Raw genomic sequence first — 18,207 nt, 5'->3', positions numbered from 1 at the left:
AGAACTATTATAGATGAGACTCCTTTTCCACAAAGCCTTCTATGATTGGTTCTCGAAACATATTTCATTACGGTTAAAATTTGACAGGCTTTTGTGGAACCGTATCTGGGAATGTTGAAAATAAATATCCTTCATTTTAAAACTCCCGCATTTACAACAACAAGAATACAATGCCTACTTGTTACGGTTGTTCGTAGCCAGGACCTCCTAAATACCTCCTATAAGGTATTTGTATTGTATTGTATTTAGATTTAGGAGGTCCTGTCGTGGCAAAGTTTTTATCACCTACTATGTCCAATTTTGAAGTTGGGGATTTAAGTCTAAAAACTTTTCTCATAATATAATTTGATTGCTTTATATTAATTTGCATGCTGATTATCACACTAATTAGTTTACATACTATTCATTGTAAGTTCAGGACATTTCGGAGTTCGCAGTTTTCGATTCGTGTTTTGTTTTTGAGGTTATACGTTATACGTTATATTTTGAGCATGCGGCATGTAAACAAGAGACAGGTCTGATCTGAATAATTATTATGAGGAGTGTTAATAAAAGAAAGTAGCTGTTTGTTTAATCAAGGTTGTTTGTTCAATCAAGTAAGTTTTTAAATTCAAGTAGATTATTCCTACTTATTTTAATTGTGTGAATCATCATTGAATGCCAAAAATGGAGTCTGTCAACAAAAACGATACCGGTAGTTATAACCAAAAGAATATAAAGCCATGAAAATCTAGAAAGAGCAATAGGAATAGGAACACTCACACTGGACGCGTGAATTGCTGGTTGCGTTCAGTGTGAGCAGCTAACATGCATACAAGTCACAACAGGTTTCAATGACACTTTTCACAGTTTGTTTTTCGGCTCATGTGCGATCTGATTTGCACTTTCACATAATGCTCACTCCCTTGTGAAGCTTGAACGTCTGAGTTTGAAAGTGTGAAATAATACAAAGGAAGGTTAAGTAGGTCTAGTTTTTATTTTGCTGACAATGAAATATTATGAGTTAAACTTTTATCATGTTCGATTTTTTTACTTTCAAATAATAATTTTATTATTTTTTCAAGATTATTCATGAATATTCACTTTTAATAAATATGAAACTTATCATATAACTTCTAAGAATATTTAGGCTACTTATAATAATTATATATTTATATTTCAGGTACCAATCTTTGCTGGTTATCAACTAATTGGAGATAGTCAGCTTCTCAGATTCTCTCAGAAAATACTGGGTCTTGAAAGAGATTTTTCAGTGACATGTAAGTATCACTAACGTCTATATGATTGCATCATCCTAAGGCCCGTATTACATTAGGACACCAATGAGACACCACCAGTACTGTCTTGTGCAAAGTAAGCTAGGACACCAATGAGAAATGGTGCTTACCCCGAAAGCTGCACGAATGCTTGGTGTCCTAAAGGAATACGGGACTTGAAAGGTTGAATTATATTTAAATTTTATTCACATTAAGCTTTTATTTTTCACTGTACTCTTTCAATTTCTCCTCTTTTTTATAGAAAAAATACAAATTATTTTTTTTTTAGAAATAAAAATGATTTTTTATTTGTCAGAAAAAACACAAAAAATACAGTTTGAAATACAAACAAATAGAAAAAATTAAAATTGTAATGAAAACAAACGTGACAAATCTACTGTGTGCGAAAAAATAAATTTTGAAAATTTCCGTCTGCGCACTGGACGCATTATTATTCTCACAAACTTCTATTCTCTCCAGTATCCAACCGTAGTTTGCTAATTCTATTGAAAGTTAGCACATACATTTTGTAGGAGAAATAATATAATGGTTCACTATATGCTGAAGATGATGCCCACATGAGCTCCAGGCTTGTGCGTGGGTAATGAAACTGATGATGATAAGAGATGAGTGGACCTACATCTGTCGGTGAACAGGCCATTCTCTTGATAGGAACTAACGATCTACTCCAGGTTCGATTTTTTAATTTACTCTATTTACTTCTACTCGTAATTTATATTTTTCTTGATTTCTTCCTTCAATTCTGTCTTGCATCAAAATTTTAGACTTATGGTCATGGAATCAACTACCGTTGTAATCTTTCATATTTGCAGTTGTAGATAGTGAAAATAGACTTGCTCTGCAATAAACGGTCTTTAATACTGCGATAATAATTAAATGAATAATGATGAAACTTGAAGCAACTTCCAACTATAGTGAAATCCACGTTGTAATGGCAGTGGAGAAAGAAAGTGGACGGCGTTGCCGATTATCTGCCTTGCAAAACAAAATGTTTGTTTTGGGGGTTTGGAAACATTGTACCAAATGATTTCTTACAACTCTTATGTACAATTTATTTTTACATTCCCTAGTATTTTTATTTCTTGTTCACTTAAACCAGTTAAACACACATTGATTTTTGCCGTCCTTATAAATTCTATTAGATTGAACAGAAGGTGTCAAAACAGATGTTTGTCATGCTCCGTTTAATCTATTAGAATTCATAAGGACGGCAAAATATTATACGAACAAAAATCGAAGTGTGTGTAACTGTTAACGTGCGACACACTCCAGCGGACCACAAGAGAATTTTATCTGCTTGATGGTTTTTTCTAGTGTTTTCGTGGTATATTAACTATTTTTTCATTTGTTTGTGAAATATTGTTGAACGAGCGATAGCGAGTATCACTTTTGACTTACTGAAGGCCAAAGTCGATGTCCATTTGTTTGTATGTTCTACAATTAATTATTTAGAAAGAATTGATCAATCAGCTTGAAATTTTGAACACGTATTCTTCGAACCTTTTTACAGGTCAAGTTCGTTGGACAACAAAATTGACTCACTCCTTCGTCCTTTCTCAGGATATATAAATAACATTGAAAGTGCATAAGAGAAAAAATGTTGTGATTTAGTCAGCTGAAACATTTACTCCTTTGTCCTTTCTCAGGATATAAAAATAACATTGAACGTGTATAAAAAAATTGTGATTTAGTCAGCTGAAGAATATATTGCCTGCAAATACTACAATAATTTTTCTATTCATTCATTCATAACATCAGCTGATGCTATTTGGGAGCTATCTAAAGGTGCGTACAGATATACGCGCCGCGAACATGAGCAATTCACTTTTAATCAGCTGTCTATATCTGTATTTTTACAGAAACGGTAAGATACAGATATAAAAAGCTTGGCATCAGCTGATTAAAAGTGAATTGCTCATGTTCGCGGCGCGTAAATCTGTAAAGCTGCGTACACATATTCGCGCTTCCAACCAGCACCGAGCACGCTCCTCCCTCGTACCGCCCTCGTACCACCATCGAACCACAGTCGCACCGCCCACGCACCCATCATGAACGTTATGGAAGATGTTAGTTCTTCTCGCGTTCCCCGGTCGAACCACTGATGCTCCACCCCGTTCGATCATCAATCGCTCTGCTGGAGAGACGTTCGATTGCGGAGCAGAGCGAAAGTCTGTACGCACCTTAAGCATCTTTACAGACGCTGACATACTATTTCAGCTGTTTTAATATAACAACATAATTTACAACTTTTACATCCACAAACAGATAGGGGTTGAGATAAAAATGTGCGGTTTTCACCATTTATTTTCTCTTGGAACTTTGTATCGAAATCATGTATCACATTACTTCCTTCTCATCTACAAAAATGAATTTGGATTCATATGAGGGTGAAAGATGTTGAAGCGACAGAGTAATTTTTTATTTCAAATAGGATCCCTAATGAAACACACTGTCAAATTATTCTTGATCGAGAAAACATTTAGCTGTTTCCATGATTTTCATCAACTCTGTATAATTAAAAGTTGCGGGTTTAAAGATTACAAAACAATAGTTCTTGAGCGAGTTCTCCGCTCCTTTCTCAACCCAGGGGGTCACTAGTATTACTATTGCTTATTTTTTGTGGGTTATGTGATGTATTTCTACATTATTTTATAAACTATTTCTTGAAGAAAATAAAATTCCAATTTGAATTATTTTTTGTTTGCAGGATACAACGTCATATCGCATGTGTAGGGACTAAAGTTTTTGGTACAAGATATCCTGATGTCAGCGAAAAAAGTCGTCATCCTGACTTTGCCTCCTGTGCCCAAGATAGCTTATAAAGCGGACCACTGGGCTCGGCTGAATGCCTACAATGATTACATCAAATCATTGCCAGGTAAGGGTTAAGCCACACGAGGCGTCGACAGAACAGGAAGCTCTCCGATTGGCTGGACAGGTAACTTACTCGATCAGCAAATTGGAGAGCTTCTTGTCCTGTCGTGCCGACTGAGAAAACGCCTCATGTGGCTTGGTTCTGAGGATCTTACCCTTCATATGTTGAGAGACTTCTGCAATAGTAATGACATCTATAATGAGGTCCACGTTATAATGGCAGTGAAGAAAGATAGGAAAACAACGTTGCCGATCCTCTGTCTTGCAATGCCTTCTATAGACGGTAGCTGATACATGTTTATTGATGTATTTATTCATTCTCGTTAAAAATGATAAATTATATTTTTTAAGCAATAAATTATATTTTTCAATAATTTCATAATTAAGATGAACTATTTTGTTAATTATTAATTCTACATTGTTAAAAGACGATCTGGTAACAAAAGCAAAGCGAGAAAGAGATAGCGCTATCCACTTTGTTGAATGATAGACAAGGATAGCAATACCATTGCTAATCAAACACTGTCATTATAACCGGGACCTCACTATTTTGTGTCTTAATATTGAAAACATTTGAGATGTTTGGATACCATTTTGGTTTTTCCAACTTACAGATGCTATAGAAATACTTGGACAAAGATATTGACCGTATCGTGAGGTCCATGTTATAATGAAAGTATTTGATTAGCATTGGAGTTGCTATCTTTGTCTATTATTCGACAAAGCTGATAGCGCTATCCTTTTCTAGCTCCGCAATGTTGCCAGATCGTTTTTTAACTAAGTAGAAATATAATTAATTAACAAAATATTTTATCTCAATTATAAAATCACAGAATATTTTCTGGACAGTTGAAATATAATTGATAGTTTTAAACAAGAATGAACAGTTAATATTACATCAGTACCAGTATCAGCTATATTATATAGAAGGCAGTGGCAAGGCAGAGAACCAGCAACGCTGTTCTCCTATCTTTCCCCACTGCCATTATAATGTTGACATCACTATAGCTATTCAGAGCCTCTTCGGTTCCTTCATCATATAATGTCTCGCAGCCACTATTTGCTATTTTCAAAAATTATTTGAAGTCTTTTCACATTTTGTCAAAAGACGACATATATTGATTGAATTATAATTTATGATTCTCTCCTCTTACTGATCGCACCATTGATATAAATGTGATCAGTCAAAGATTATTCATCATCTCTATATATAAAAATGAATGTCTGTTTGTGTGTTAGTTTGTTTGTTCCCTATAGACTCGAAAACTACTTGACAGAACGGCATGAAACATTGGGAATATGTTGTGTGAATATTGGGGATGGTTTCTGACCAGAAATTTCAATAGGCGGGCTAATAATAATTATATATTAACCCATTTTACAGACCTAAGTTTTCGAAATTGTCGACCGAGCGGCTAACGTAGAACGGGAAGATCATCATGATTCAAGATTATGTTGTGATAATATGATTTAGCATCTAAGCTTACCAGCTGTAATAAACACATCACTCTGTGATAAAATTGTTTACTGGTATTAAAACGGTAGTTTTAAGCACATAGGAAGTCCGTATTGAGATGCAAATGAAAATATTGATTGTAAATAAATAAATTTCATGATTCACCAAATAAAGTCAAGTGTGACATGAGATACTTTGAATTTTTGGCGGTACAAAGTTCGCCGGGTAAGCTAGTTTTTGTTTATGTAGTTTGAGTGATTATATTCTAAATTAGAATTCGTTCCTCGTTTTCTTTTGGACATTGTGCCGGTTGCATGTACGTCGGTTTAATTTTAATCGTGATTAATTCCACGGAACCAATCAGAGAAGCCGTCCTTTAAAAAAACCTTTTCTGATTGATTCTCGTAAAATTAATCACGGTTAAAATTTAACCGGCTTTTGTGCAACCGGGTCTTTAAATCTTTGAAAATGTGACACAAAGTACATAACCTTCATCTCTTCTCACCATTTATAAAATCATCATAAATGAGAACGATTGTATTATCATTTATCCCTTCATCATGTATTATCATCTATCACCTGGGCTTAAAATACTCCAATATAGATGTCTTTGTGAAAAAATGAATAAAGTTATTCATTAGTACAAAATTACTTATCATTTAAAATGATGTTGGAAGAGCAAACACATACGAACTCTTTATATTTCTCTTCCAAATTTAGATTATTAATTCAAAATGAGGTGTTGTTATGCATTTTTTTATAAAAAAAAAATAATTTAATATATTCCAGATAAATTTCAAGGAAAAGTATCAGTGGCTGATATAAGTCCTTTATTCGGCAAATCATCGACAAGGGTCTGCAGACTTTCCTGCTTCGAACAGTGAGTCATTCTCATTCATTTTTTTATATTTTTCTACATTTTATTACAACTTTATTTCTAATCTTATCACTTATGCCATGTCTACACTGAACAAATGTTTGACAAACATGTTTGTTGAAAAAGTTTGGGCAAATTTTATTATGTTTGGACAAACAATGTTTGCCCGTGGCCAGTGTGGACGCGTCATCAAACAAAATATTTGTAAGGGGGGAACAGGTTTTATGTTTTACAACTGTCAAAACTGAAAATGTTTGGAAAAACAGTAATTTTTTGTTTGACAAACAAAGATTGTTCAAACTTTTTCAAATGTTTGTCCCTGAGCTCCTCAACAAACATGTTTGCCGAACATGTATGTCGAACATTTGTTCAGTGTGGACACGGCTTTATAACATTCCTCGATCTCGATATTCCTGTATTGACTTTGCTCTTCAGATCAAGTTAATATTCAACATTTAACGGCAATAATTAATTTCAAATTTTGGGATGAACCAACAGGTAGCCTATTTGCCCAAAACGGGTTTTATCCCTAATCTATAATATAATTAAGGAAAGAATTGGTTAATACACGTACAGGATAGGAAATTCACGAATGACGCATCATTACGTCTGAACTACTGAACTGATTAACTTGAAATTTTGCTTATATATTCTTTATTCATCGAGGATGGTTGTAGGCCTATTTTAATTCTTCAATAATTTATGTTCAAGTACCGTAGGTCAAGTTTTCAGTTTGTCAAGTTTTTAATTAGACATTTTCGAAGCACGGGTTACCTGCTAGTTTAAACTAATATAAACAGTCTAGAGGCTATGTGAGATCTTGGGGATTTTGAAAGGTTACAACGACTTGAGTATTGAGTTACACTATAATAAGGTCCACGTTATAATGAGAGTATTTGATTAACATTGGTGATGCTGTCCTTGTCTATCATTCGACAAAGCAGATGACGCTATCCTTTTCTAGCAACACGACGTTGTCAGATCGTTTTTTAAGAATGTAGAAATATAATAAATCAACTAAATATTCAATCTCAATTATGAAAAATCCATTATTTAATCATTGAAAAATATATTCTCTTGACAAATAAAATATAATTCCTATACTTTTTAAAAACGTCAATAACTAGAAAATTATTAGTAAAAATCTTATTTTAAGGATATGGTTAGAAAGAGAAACAAATTTCCAATAAGATTCATATAATTTTTTCCTTTGATGTTTTTGAACTTTTTATGAGGGATTAAAGTTGAAAAAGTACAGTCTTGACGAGTTGAAAGCCAAATCCCAAAGAGTTTGAAAACTCATAAAAAGTTCAAAAACGTCAAACAAGGGAACAAATTATTGACCGAGCGAAGTGAGGTCTAAGATTCAAGTCGTCGGTTTGGCATTTCTCTTAGGGGCCGGTCTCCGAGCTCGGGATTTAGCTAAGTCCTAGACTTTAAACAGCTGGAGACAGAAAATTGGCTTTCCAAAACGGGGCGTAGTCGCAGTATTTATAACAGTAGTCTCAGTTTTTAATTTCTCATTTCTATAATTGGAAAAGTTTTCCCTTGGCGGAATTAAACATTCCTAAATAATTCAAAATAGTTGAAACTTTACACTATTCTCTCTTCATTTTATTTTGTGTTCAATTTTCTAGTTTTTCGAAATCTAATTCAAATGTGACTTTGACAATGACTGTGACTACGCCCGATTTTGGAAAGCCAATTTTCTGACTCCAGATGTTTAAAGTCTAGGACTAAGCAAAATCCTGAGCTCTGAAACCGGTCCCTTATGTTTAAATGTTTATATGTTGCGCATTTACGGCGAAACGCGGTAATAGATTTTCATGAAATTTGACGGGTACGGTTCCTTTTTTATTTGCGCGTCAACGTATATACAAGGTTTTATAAAATGTTGCATTTCAAGGATAATATAAAAGGAAAAAGGAGCCTCCTTCATACGCCAATATAAGAGTAAAAATCAGACTATAGAATTATTCATCATAAATCAGCTGAGAAGTGATTACACAGATGTGTGGAGAAACCAGTCTATTGCTGTATTTCCATAAGGTCTATAGTTTCAATCAGGTACTTGTGGATGAGAATACTGCGTGCGGTCTACTGTTCACAGAACTACTAGTATGAATCTTATTGGAAATTTCTTCCTCTTTCCAGCCATATCCTTAGGATTCGATTTTGACTGATAGTTTTCTAGTTTCTGACGTTTTTTTTAAATATAGAAAAATCTATATAATTATATCGAAAACTAAGGTCGATAGAAGAAAATTTTACTAAACATTTTTGTTGCAAATTTCATGTTGAATCTATGGTCTTTGGCTGTTACACCTTTCGTGGGACATCCTGTATATTGATATCCTGAATTGAATCTTAAAAATGCGTAATGTTTTCACAGGTGGTTCTATGGTGGTAGGCGTCAGGACCTCATCCACATTAATGAGAAAGGTTTCAAAATCATCAGACAATTCCTACTGAAATATGCGCTGTAAAGAGTGATACTGTATGGAATGATTACAGTGCAATAACCTATGGTTACCCTGATAAATAAGAAGTAATTTTTAAACTTTATTACGTTCATTGACAAAAGTTAGACAAAGATAACCTGAAAAAGGTAATTGACAAAGATACCTGAAAATCTATGGTTACCCTAAGTAGGAACTGTCTAATGGTAGATTTTAGGTTTATTAACAGAAGTTACGGTACTATTATCTTACTATCATTGACTAATAAGTGATTAAAATCTATAGTTACCCTGAGTAGGAACTAACTTACTGATAGTAGGTTTTAGTGTTATTAGAAGAAGTTACTGTTCTATTTTCTTACTATCATTGACTATTAAGTGATTATAATCTATGGTTACCCTGAATAGAAACTGACTTACTGATAGTAGGTTTTAGGGTTATTAGAAGAAGTTGCGGTACTATTATCTTACTATCATTGACTATTAAGTGATTATAATCTATGGTTACATAGTCACCTCTAATACAAGGCACTGGCCTACGATATTGCAACGTCGCTGTGTAGGCCTAGAATTTAATACATGATTGGTGAAAAAGATCAGCTTGTATTTTTTTAAATCTTTTTCACCAATCATTTACTGTCCACCGCTCGTAACTTGGCCTCTGGAAGGAATGCAGTCGATCTAGTTTTAGGCGTGACATTTGGCACTGGAGAGCCAGGTAGCGAGTACACAAACGCTGTGGTCTATTCGTGTGCCTTCGCCAAATGTAATTGAGCAATTTCCATCCCACCAAATTTGTAATTTAACCAGCGATCTATAAGTAAAATTACATCCTAACGTTTTTAGTCGTTACATAAAATAATAGAGTTTAAGATTCAAGTTCAACTTTCAATTCAGAATTCACACTTCGAATCACTTCCCTACCTTCACTGTGTACAACTTTGTTCTTTTTGCGAGAAGTTTCCCCAGTCTGTGACATTGTAAAAATGCTAGTTCTACGGAGGCTATTCCACAAAATCACTATAACTATCTTAAAACTAATTTAATAAATCGTTATAGCTATTTTAATAACTATTTTAAAACAGCTACTAACTTAATGAGAAACAACGTTTCGACGTTTACTCCGGTCAGCTGCGGCAACAAAACTGAAAGCTGAATGGTGAATAGCTTTATTAGTGAGCACGGTTTGTAGACACACTACCGAGTCGTCAACAAAATGGCGCCACTCGTTCATTCCCCCCCCCTACGCCTCAGACCTCAGAAGCCAAGCTACGAGCCGGTGGACAGTACTAGAATCTAGGCCTACACTGCGTCCTTGCAATATCGTAGGCCAGGGCCTTGTATTAGAGTTGGCTATGATGGTTATCCTGAGTAGAAACTGACTTACTGTAGGTTTTAGGTTTATTAACAGAAGTTACGGTACTATTATCTTACTATCATTGACTATTAAGTGATTATAATCTATGGTTACCCTGAGTAGACTAGCTGGTTTACTGATGGAAGGTTTCACTAGGTTTATCAACAGAAGTTACTATTATTGATCTATGGTTTACAAGATTAGATAGTAGGACGTAATTAATTAGTTTGATTAACAGAAGTCACTATTCTTGACTTAGCAATCTATGGTTGCCCTGAGTAGACAAGATGGTTTACTGATGGAAGGTTTCATTAGGTTTATCAACAGAGGTTACTATTACTGATCTATGGTTTACAAGATTAGATAGTAGGACATAATGAACTAGTTAGATTAACAGAAGTTACTATTATTGACTTTGCAATCTATGGTTACCCTGAGTAGACTAGCTGGTTTACTGATGGAAGGTTTCATTAGGTTTATCATGTAACAATATTCATTGTTCCAATTGTGAATGATGAGGATTATGCGAATTATCATGAGAAGTCAGTCTGTTATAACAATTTGTTTCACTGTTTTGCTTTTCTGCGTTGGGTTGTGTCGACTCTGTAAGTGTATGCGTTGAAGTTATGGTACTAGAAAAATCAACGATTTTCCTGGAGCATCAGCTTAGTTCATGACCCTATAAGGCATGATTGATAATCAATCGGACACAAATTCCTTGTCTTATAGGGTCATGAACCAAGCTGATGCTCCAGGAAAATCGTTGATTTTCCTAGTACCATAACTTCAACGCACACACTTACAGAGTCGACACAACCCAACGCAGAAAAGCAAAGCAGCGAAACAAATTGTTATAACAGACTGACTTCTCATGATAATTCGCATAATCCTCATCATTCACAATTGGAACAATGAATATTGTTACAATCAACAGAGGCTACTATTATTAATCTTTGGTTCACAAGATTGGATATTAGGAAGCTCTGTATCAGTTTAACAGAAGTTACTGATGGTAGGTTTTATTTGACTCATTGGCAGAAGGTAGGTCTACTACTATTGACTATTCTTAATCTATGGTTTCTCAGTTTGTAGGAAGAACTGAATTAGGTTTATTGAAAGAAGTTACTGTTAGGTTTATTTAGTTGATATTGTTTTATTTGCTATAAACATAGGTTTATTAGCAGAAGGTACTATTATTTATCTATGGTTTCTTAGATTAGATAGTAGGAAGTACTGAATTAGGTTTATTGAAAGAAGTTACTGTTAGGTTTATTTAGTTTATATTGTTTTATTTGCTATAAACATAGGTTTATTAGCAGAAGGTACTATTATTTATCTATGGTTTCTCAGATTAGATAGTAGGAGGTACTGAATTAGGTTTATGGCAGGGACACACATATATCCGCACCGAGTCTGCGCCGCGGTACGGCCGAGTATCGGACATACTACGGCGAGTGAGAAAACAAATGCTTTCAAACGTGTGGACACCGCCCCGTTACCAACTAGTTCAGTTTACCTTTTGACGGTGACGGTGCGGGTTCGTTTAACATAGAGTGAAAAACTTATTGAAGAGATACGGAATTTACCAGTTTTGTACGATGAAAGTGATAATAAATATGGTTGAACAGAAAAATAAGTTAAACCAAAAGTAAAAGTAGAACCAAATAAGTTAAGCCAAAGGTATAATAGACATAATAATAAAAAATAGGTATAATAAATAATAAAATAGACAACAAATAGTATAAAAGAAGGAACCCGTGACTGTGTCATAAATTTTTAACCAATTACGTTTAGATACATAAGGCAGAAAAAAACAATTTTATTGCTAATTTAAATTTCCGTTACATGACTGATTGTGGTATTGTTATGCACCGTAATGTATACCAGTACTATGATTGTCATCTTCTGTGTCTACAGGTAATTAGTCTTTGAAAAATATACATTTAAATATGTAACAAGCTTTAATAGTGTTATTATTATTATAATAGTTTAACACATTCATAAATCAGACCACACAGAACTGAAACAGTAGCACTACAGAACTGAGACACTGCTTCCGCTCGGCTGTCACACGGATATGTGTGTTCTCCTGCAACCATCACAGTGTCTCGGGCTTAGCTCGGCCGTACTTCGGCGCGGGCTCGATGCGGTTATAATATGTGCCCCGGCCTTTATTTAGGGGAGTTACTTCTATTGACTTTTTTATTACTTTTATTGACTTTCAAGCAATAGTTGAGTAGGAACCTACCTACCTGTATGTTCTGTTAGTTTTATTAACAGAAGTTATAAATTATTGACTATTGAAAGCTAATAACTATGGTACGGTATACCTGAATAAAACTTACTTTAACTCTGTGTAATAATGTATAACTACTCTTAGTTTTATTAACAGAACTATTGATTATTAGAAGCTAAACTACAGTATACTTGAATGGAAAATAATCTCCTTTTTATTAACTGATTTTACTATATTGTAGCCTACAATAAATCTATGGTATTCCTCCATAGAAACTTACTAACTCATTATAAGAATTATTTGGCTTTTTGATTGAAGTTACTATTATCAACTAAACCGACTTATTAGTCTGAATTGAAACTGAGCAGTTTTTCATCAGTTTTTGACTTTTAGTTTCAAGATTTTTTTGATCATTGGTTGGTTGATTATATTATTTTCTAATTATAATATTCTTGATATAATTATTTTCTTTTTGATATCATCAGAATTTAGGCTAATGTGAACGCTGTTTTGTTTAATTTAAATCAATTTGATATAATTATATTCTTTTTGAAATCATCAGTACCTATTTAGGCTAATTTGAACGCTATTTTGTTCAATTTAAATGAATTCAAATAATCAATTATTTTTTTTTCGTAAATTTGTATCAATGGGGAGTAGGTAGCCTACTGTAGTAGACAATCCTACAATATTTTAGTTTTTCGGGATCTTATTTTAAGAGGTAATGCTATTTTTCATTTTTGTAAACGTTTCCCGCCAATATAGTTTTGATTCTCTTTGTTCAACATTTTATTAATTTTTTAAATGTCTATTTCCTCAATTTCACTGTTATTTTTTATTTTGTATCCTTTCCAACAATATTAAGGCACGGTTGCACAAAAGCCTGTTAAATTTTAATCATGATTAAATGTCTACAGATGGAAATCACTGAGATATTGCAATTATTCAAATGCTAATTAATTATCTATTATTATTAATCGAAAATCCAAATTAAATGCTGTAATTCTTCGGGGTGAATTACAGCATTTAATTTGGAGATTCGTTTAATAATAGTTTGAAAAACTAGTAAAGCCTCGTCTTATAACTTTTCTCCATTCAACTGATTTTTTTGTCCCTAATCAATTTGGATTCAGAGAGGGATTGAGTACTGAGCTAGCTCTGCGCAAGTTTCTCTCTGAAGTCCATTCCAATATCAATAATAAAGATGTTTCAAGAGTCTCAGCACTGTTTCTGGACATTCGTAAGGCTTTTGACACAATCGACCACAATATTCTGTTGGATAAACTGGAGTTAGCCGGTGTTCGGGGTGTTGCGCTGAGCTGGTTTCAGTCATATCTCTCAGGCAGGAGTCAGTTTGTGTGTGTGGGTGGAGCTAAAAGCTCAGTGAAACATGTCTGTGCTGGGGTTCCACAGGGATCTGTTTTAGGACCCATTCTATTCTTGATATTTATAAACGATCTCTATCTTGGGCCTTTCTATGGAACCATAACTGCTTTTGCAGATGATACTGCCTTCAACTATGGTGCAGACTGTTTGAAAAATCTGCAGGTTCAAATGCAGTCTGATCTCAATCTGTTATCCCTGTGGTTTTTCTTTAATAAGCTGAAGCTCAATGCTGACAAAACAACATACTTGAATATTTCAATTTATGAATCATTCACCTTCGAGAAACCACTTAAATACCATAACATTCACTGCATCAGTCATGATAGCTGTAACTGTTCCAATATATTACAATCCAGTCAAGTAAAATATTTGGGTATATCTATGGAAGATGATCTTCTGTGGAGGAGCCATGTGCGGATGTTGAAAAATAGCCTGCGCATGCTTCTTCATAGATTCTACCATATAAGAAATGTATGCCCAATTTATATCCTGAAGAATGTTTACTTCTCACTTGCACATTCCAGACTTTCATATGGCATATCATGTTGGGGATGTACTTACATTACCCACTTGAAGCCACTAATGCGTTTACAGAGATCCTTGCTTCATTTCCTGCATGAAGAACCTATTGCTCACTCCGATCTCTTCAGCAATTTGAGAATTCTTAGCCTGAGATCATTATATGTATTCAAAGTACTTATGCAGTTTTATTGGGCTAGTGGGAACTTGGGGAATACAGTGGATTTAGCTGAGCATGTGCCTCTTACTCGGAGGGCTGGTCAGGTTAGAGTGCCAAGACCCAATTCAACTTTTTTCAGAAAATCGTTTCTATTCTTAGAAGGGAAATTCTGTAATAAACTGCCTCCATCCATTGTGCATAGTGGCTCACCACAGCTTTTCAAGCGTAATTTGAAGACTTTCCTATTGAATCTGAGTGAAGAAGATGTAGAAAGTATGTATAATATAACTGTATAATTAATAGTTTTTAGCTTTGGATTTCTGATGACATTGATGGTTTCCAATAGGGTAAATTTTGAACAAATAGTGTAAAATTGTTTTAATTCCTGAATATTATTGTTATGTTGTGATTGGATGCCATTTTTATAAGTATGTAATGTGAATGTGTATGTATGTATATGTGCATGTATATATGTATATATGCATATATGTATGTATGTATGTATGTATGTATATGCGTATGTATAGCTGGTAGTGGAAAAATCAAGTGAATCGTCGTCTTTTATTTTTTTATTTTTATTAGTATTTTTTTGTATTAGCAGTGTACTGTTATCGAAGTGATTTTTTTTTATTTTTGTAGATACTCCCATATGCGGTCAAGCTTTGAAGCTTTGCATATGTGTAATTTAATCAGAAGGATTCATTAATATTAATTTTCAATTGTTATTATTTGTTGTATTGCATTATTACAAATTATTGTATTATGAGTTTTTCTGATAAATAAAATCATTATTTCATTATCATTATTTCATTATTTCATCATTATCATTATTAATAATAATGATTAAATGTCACGAGGACCAATCATAGAAGAGTTTTTTTTCAAGGTAGACTTCTCTGATTTGGTTCTCGTGTCATTTTATCACGTTTATTTAATCATGATTGAATGCCACAAAAACTAGAGGTTTTTTTAAAGGAAGGTTTCTCTGATTGGTTCTCGTAGTGTTTAATCACGTTTTACATTTCAAAGGTTTTTGTGCAACCCCATAGACACTTCATTAAGGGTGTGCAAAGGCTAAAAATAAACTTTCTACTCGTGATATTTTTCATAGTTTTTCGATTCGTATATCATTAAGCTATTAAAATGAAAAAGTTCTCTCAGGAAAACATTTTTTCCGATCATTACTTTTTGAGATAGCGCCTATAGTTTGAATTTTTGGTACAGAACATTTCAAATTCTGTAAGATATAAATCCATGAGATTTAGAGGATGGATTCTCCATGGTATTGTTGATCTTGTGAAACAAAAATTTTCCGAAAATATCAATTTTTGAAAGAGTTATTCAATTTACCAAAAATAACTCAACAAAAAGTTATTTTTAGTAAATTGAATAACTATCTTAAAAATGGATATTTTCAGAAATTTTTTATTTTGCTAGATCAACAATACCATGAAGAATCTATCCTCTAAATCTCATGGATCTATCTCTTACCGAATTTGAAATGTTCTGTCCCAAAAATTCAAACTATAGGCGCTCATATCTCAAAAAGATCGAAAAAAAATGTTTTCCTGAGAAAACTTTTTCATTCTGATAACTTAATGATATACAAATCGGTAAACTTTGAAAAATATCACGAGTAGAAAGTTTATTTCCAGCCTTTGCACAGCCTTAATAATGTGGAATTTGTTCATAATGCCGCATCCACATTCTCGTCCAATGCGTACAAATGATGACGAGCGTAGGAGTGCGGATGGGTGGTTTGCCAGCACTCGCCTTCACTGGTCTTCACTTGCCACCGCTCTGATTTTTGTCGAGCGAAGGCAAGTGGCCAGCCGAGCATCCACAAATGGTCACATGTGCATTGCAGTGTGGATGGCAAAACCAACGTGGCCAAGCTTACCAGCTTGGCGATAGAGTGGACTAGGCTTTACATGGTATTTGTACAATGCAAGGACCAATTATATCTACAGAGTGTTTCAGAAGTAGTGTCGAACATTTTAGGGTATTGTTCCTGGATGATAGGAGACTACAAATGTCGTATTTTAAGTGTCCAAAACTCAGCGGTTATCCTTATAGCTGCCATTTTGTTTTTTCACTTAGGAATTTTTATCTCAAGAACGAAATGTGGTATCGATCTGAAATTTGGCATGAATATTTAAGCTATAAAGACTCAACTTTAAAAAATAAAATAAAAACCAGTTTCAATCAGGTACTTGTGGATGAGAATACTGCGTGAGGTCTACTGTTCACAGAACTACTAGTATTTAAAATGAAGCTTTGAAACTCGGTATGGCTCCATATGACCATCCAGCTGATTTTACAATGTTTTTCAGATGATCTTTTTTGTTAAAGATTATGTATGCTGTACAAAAAAATTAATTTCTCTGTTATTCTCTGACCTATCTTAATAAATGATGTATCCTTGAAATCTTGAAACCTACTTCTGAAACACTCTGTATATTGCTTATAAGGTAGTATAGTAATCATGTCCTTGTGTAAGTCAATTACTCAATTGGATGAAAAGGTTTAATCTCAAATAAATACACAAAATTGAAAAAGCAATGTACTATTACTGGTCACATAGAAATTATTTCAATTTGGAAAATTCGATCGAATAATCAAAGTTTGTACATCAATAATTGAAATTACAATATTAAACAATTAGTATTTTCAACAACGTGGAAAAACAATTTTATACACAATAATAAATTCCATGTTATACCAATTATAGTACAATTATCTATAGGTATAAAAATTTTGCTTAATCAATCACATAGTTATTCAGTACGAGAGATTGCTGTTTCTGTTTATTTATCAATCTCAAAATAGATTCTGCAATAGATTCTTGTTGATGCAATGCCAAATCGGTATTTTACGAAAATACATGAAAAGAAAGAAATCTAAATCTTTTCAACCACTCATTTATTACAAAAACTATCAATTTGAAATTGTCCATTTTGTAATAAATAAATGGTCTTGACAATTTAAAATATTTTAAATCAATATGACTGTGATATCAACCACAATATCACCTTTACTAAACACAAGCCCGGTTGCACAAAAGCCGGTTAAATTTTAATCGTGATTAAAAAGAACCATTCGGAGAAGCCTATTTTCAAAAAGCCTTCTCTGACTGGTTCTCGTAAAATTAATCCCGATTAAAATTTAACCGGATTTTGTGCAACCAGAAATATATCAAGTTAAGTACAAAACAATACAAAATACTTGTACAATTGATCATTGTAGAAGTTTTTAAACAGATGTAGCCTACTATGGGAAGGGAATGTTATGAGGAACAGATTGATTGAACGATATAGAAATTCTTGAAAATTATGTGCCTAAATAAATAAATTTGAAACACATATATATTCATTAACGGAGGCGAACACGGCATTTTTACATGTATAGTGAGATTCACATTATAAAGTCAGCAACTGATTAACATCGGTTTGCTATCCTTGTCTCTCATTTGACAAGACAGATAGCTTTATCCTTTTTCACCTCCGCACTGTTACCAAATCGTTTGTTTAATAGAAAAACCACCATTAATTATCAGAAAATTCTATCTTAATGAAAGATAATATATGTTTTTGGAGAATAAAATATA

At 33.5% G+C, this 18,207-nt stretch overlaps 1 protein-coding gene across 2 annotated transcripts; it reads left to right on the top strand.

Moving 5' to 3' along the window:
• Positions 1-245: 245 nt before the first annotated feature.
• Positions 246-9,197, top strand: LOC111049329. 2 transcript variants are annotated; one of them, XM_039438447.1, is made up of 5 exons: positions 246-596; positions 1,163-1,259; positions 3,985-4,155; positions 6,397-6,487; positions 8,877-9,197. In XM_039438447.1, exons 3-5 carry the CDS (start codon positions 4,041-4,043, stop codon positions 8,968-8,970), a joined length of 300 nt encoding a protein of 99 aa, XP_039294381.1. In that variant the 5' UTR covers positions 246-596; positions 1,163-1,259; positions 3,985-4,040; the 3' UTR covers positions 8,971-9,197. The 2 variants fall into 2 exon arrangements, with proteins under 2 accessions (XP_039294381.1, XP_039294380.1); XM_039438446.1 differs by lacking the exons at positions 246-596; positions 1,163-1,259 and adding an exon at positions 1,894-1,948 and having other exon boundaries at positions 8,877-9,196.
• The last annotated feature ends 9,010 nt before the right edge of the window (positions 9,198-18,207 follow it).

This window comes from Nilaparvata lugens, chromosome 11 (assembly GCF_014356525.2).
Source record: "Nilaparvata lugens isolate BPH chromosome 11, ASM1435652v1, whole genome shotgun sequence".
Lineage (NCBI taxonomy): Eukaryota > Metazoa > Arthropoda > Insecta > Hemiptera > Delphacidae > Nilaparvata > Nilaparvata lugens.
This window is presented reverse-complemented; position numbering and strand designations above follow the sequence as displayed.

Excerpts from the sequence above, each read along its gene's own strand:
- LOC111049329 (XM_039438447.1), top strand. The coding sequence starts at position 4,041 with ATGTCAGCGAAAAAAGTCGTCATCCTGACTTTGCCTCCTGTGCCCAAG. Across the intron at positions 4,156-6,396 it reads TTACATCAAATCATTGCCAG|ATAAATTTCAAGGAAAAGTA; the intron begins GTAAGGGTTAAG and ends AATATATTCCAG. Across the intron at positions 6,488-8,876 it reads AGACTTTCCTGCTTCGAACA|GTGGTTCTATGGTGGTAGGC; the intron begins GTGAGTCATTCT and ends ATGTTTTCACAG.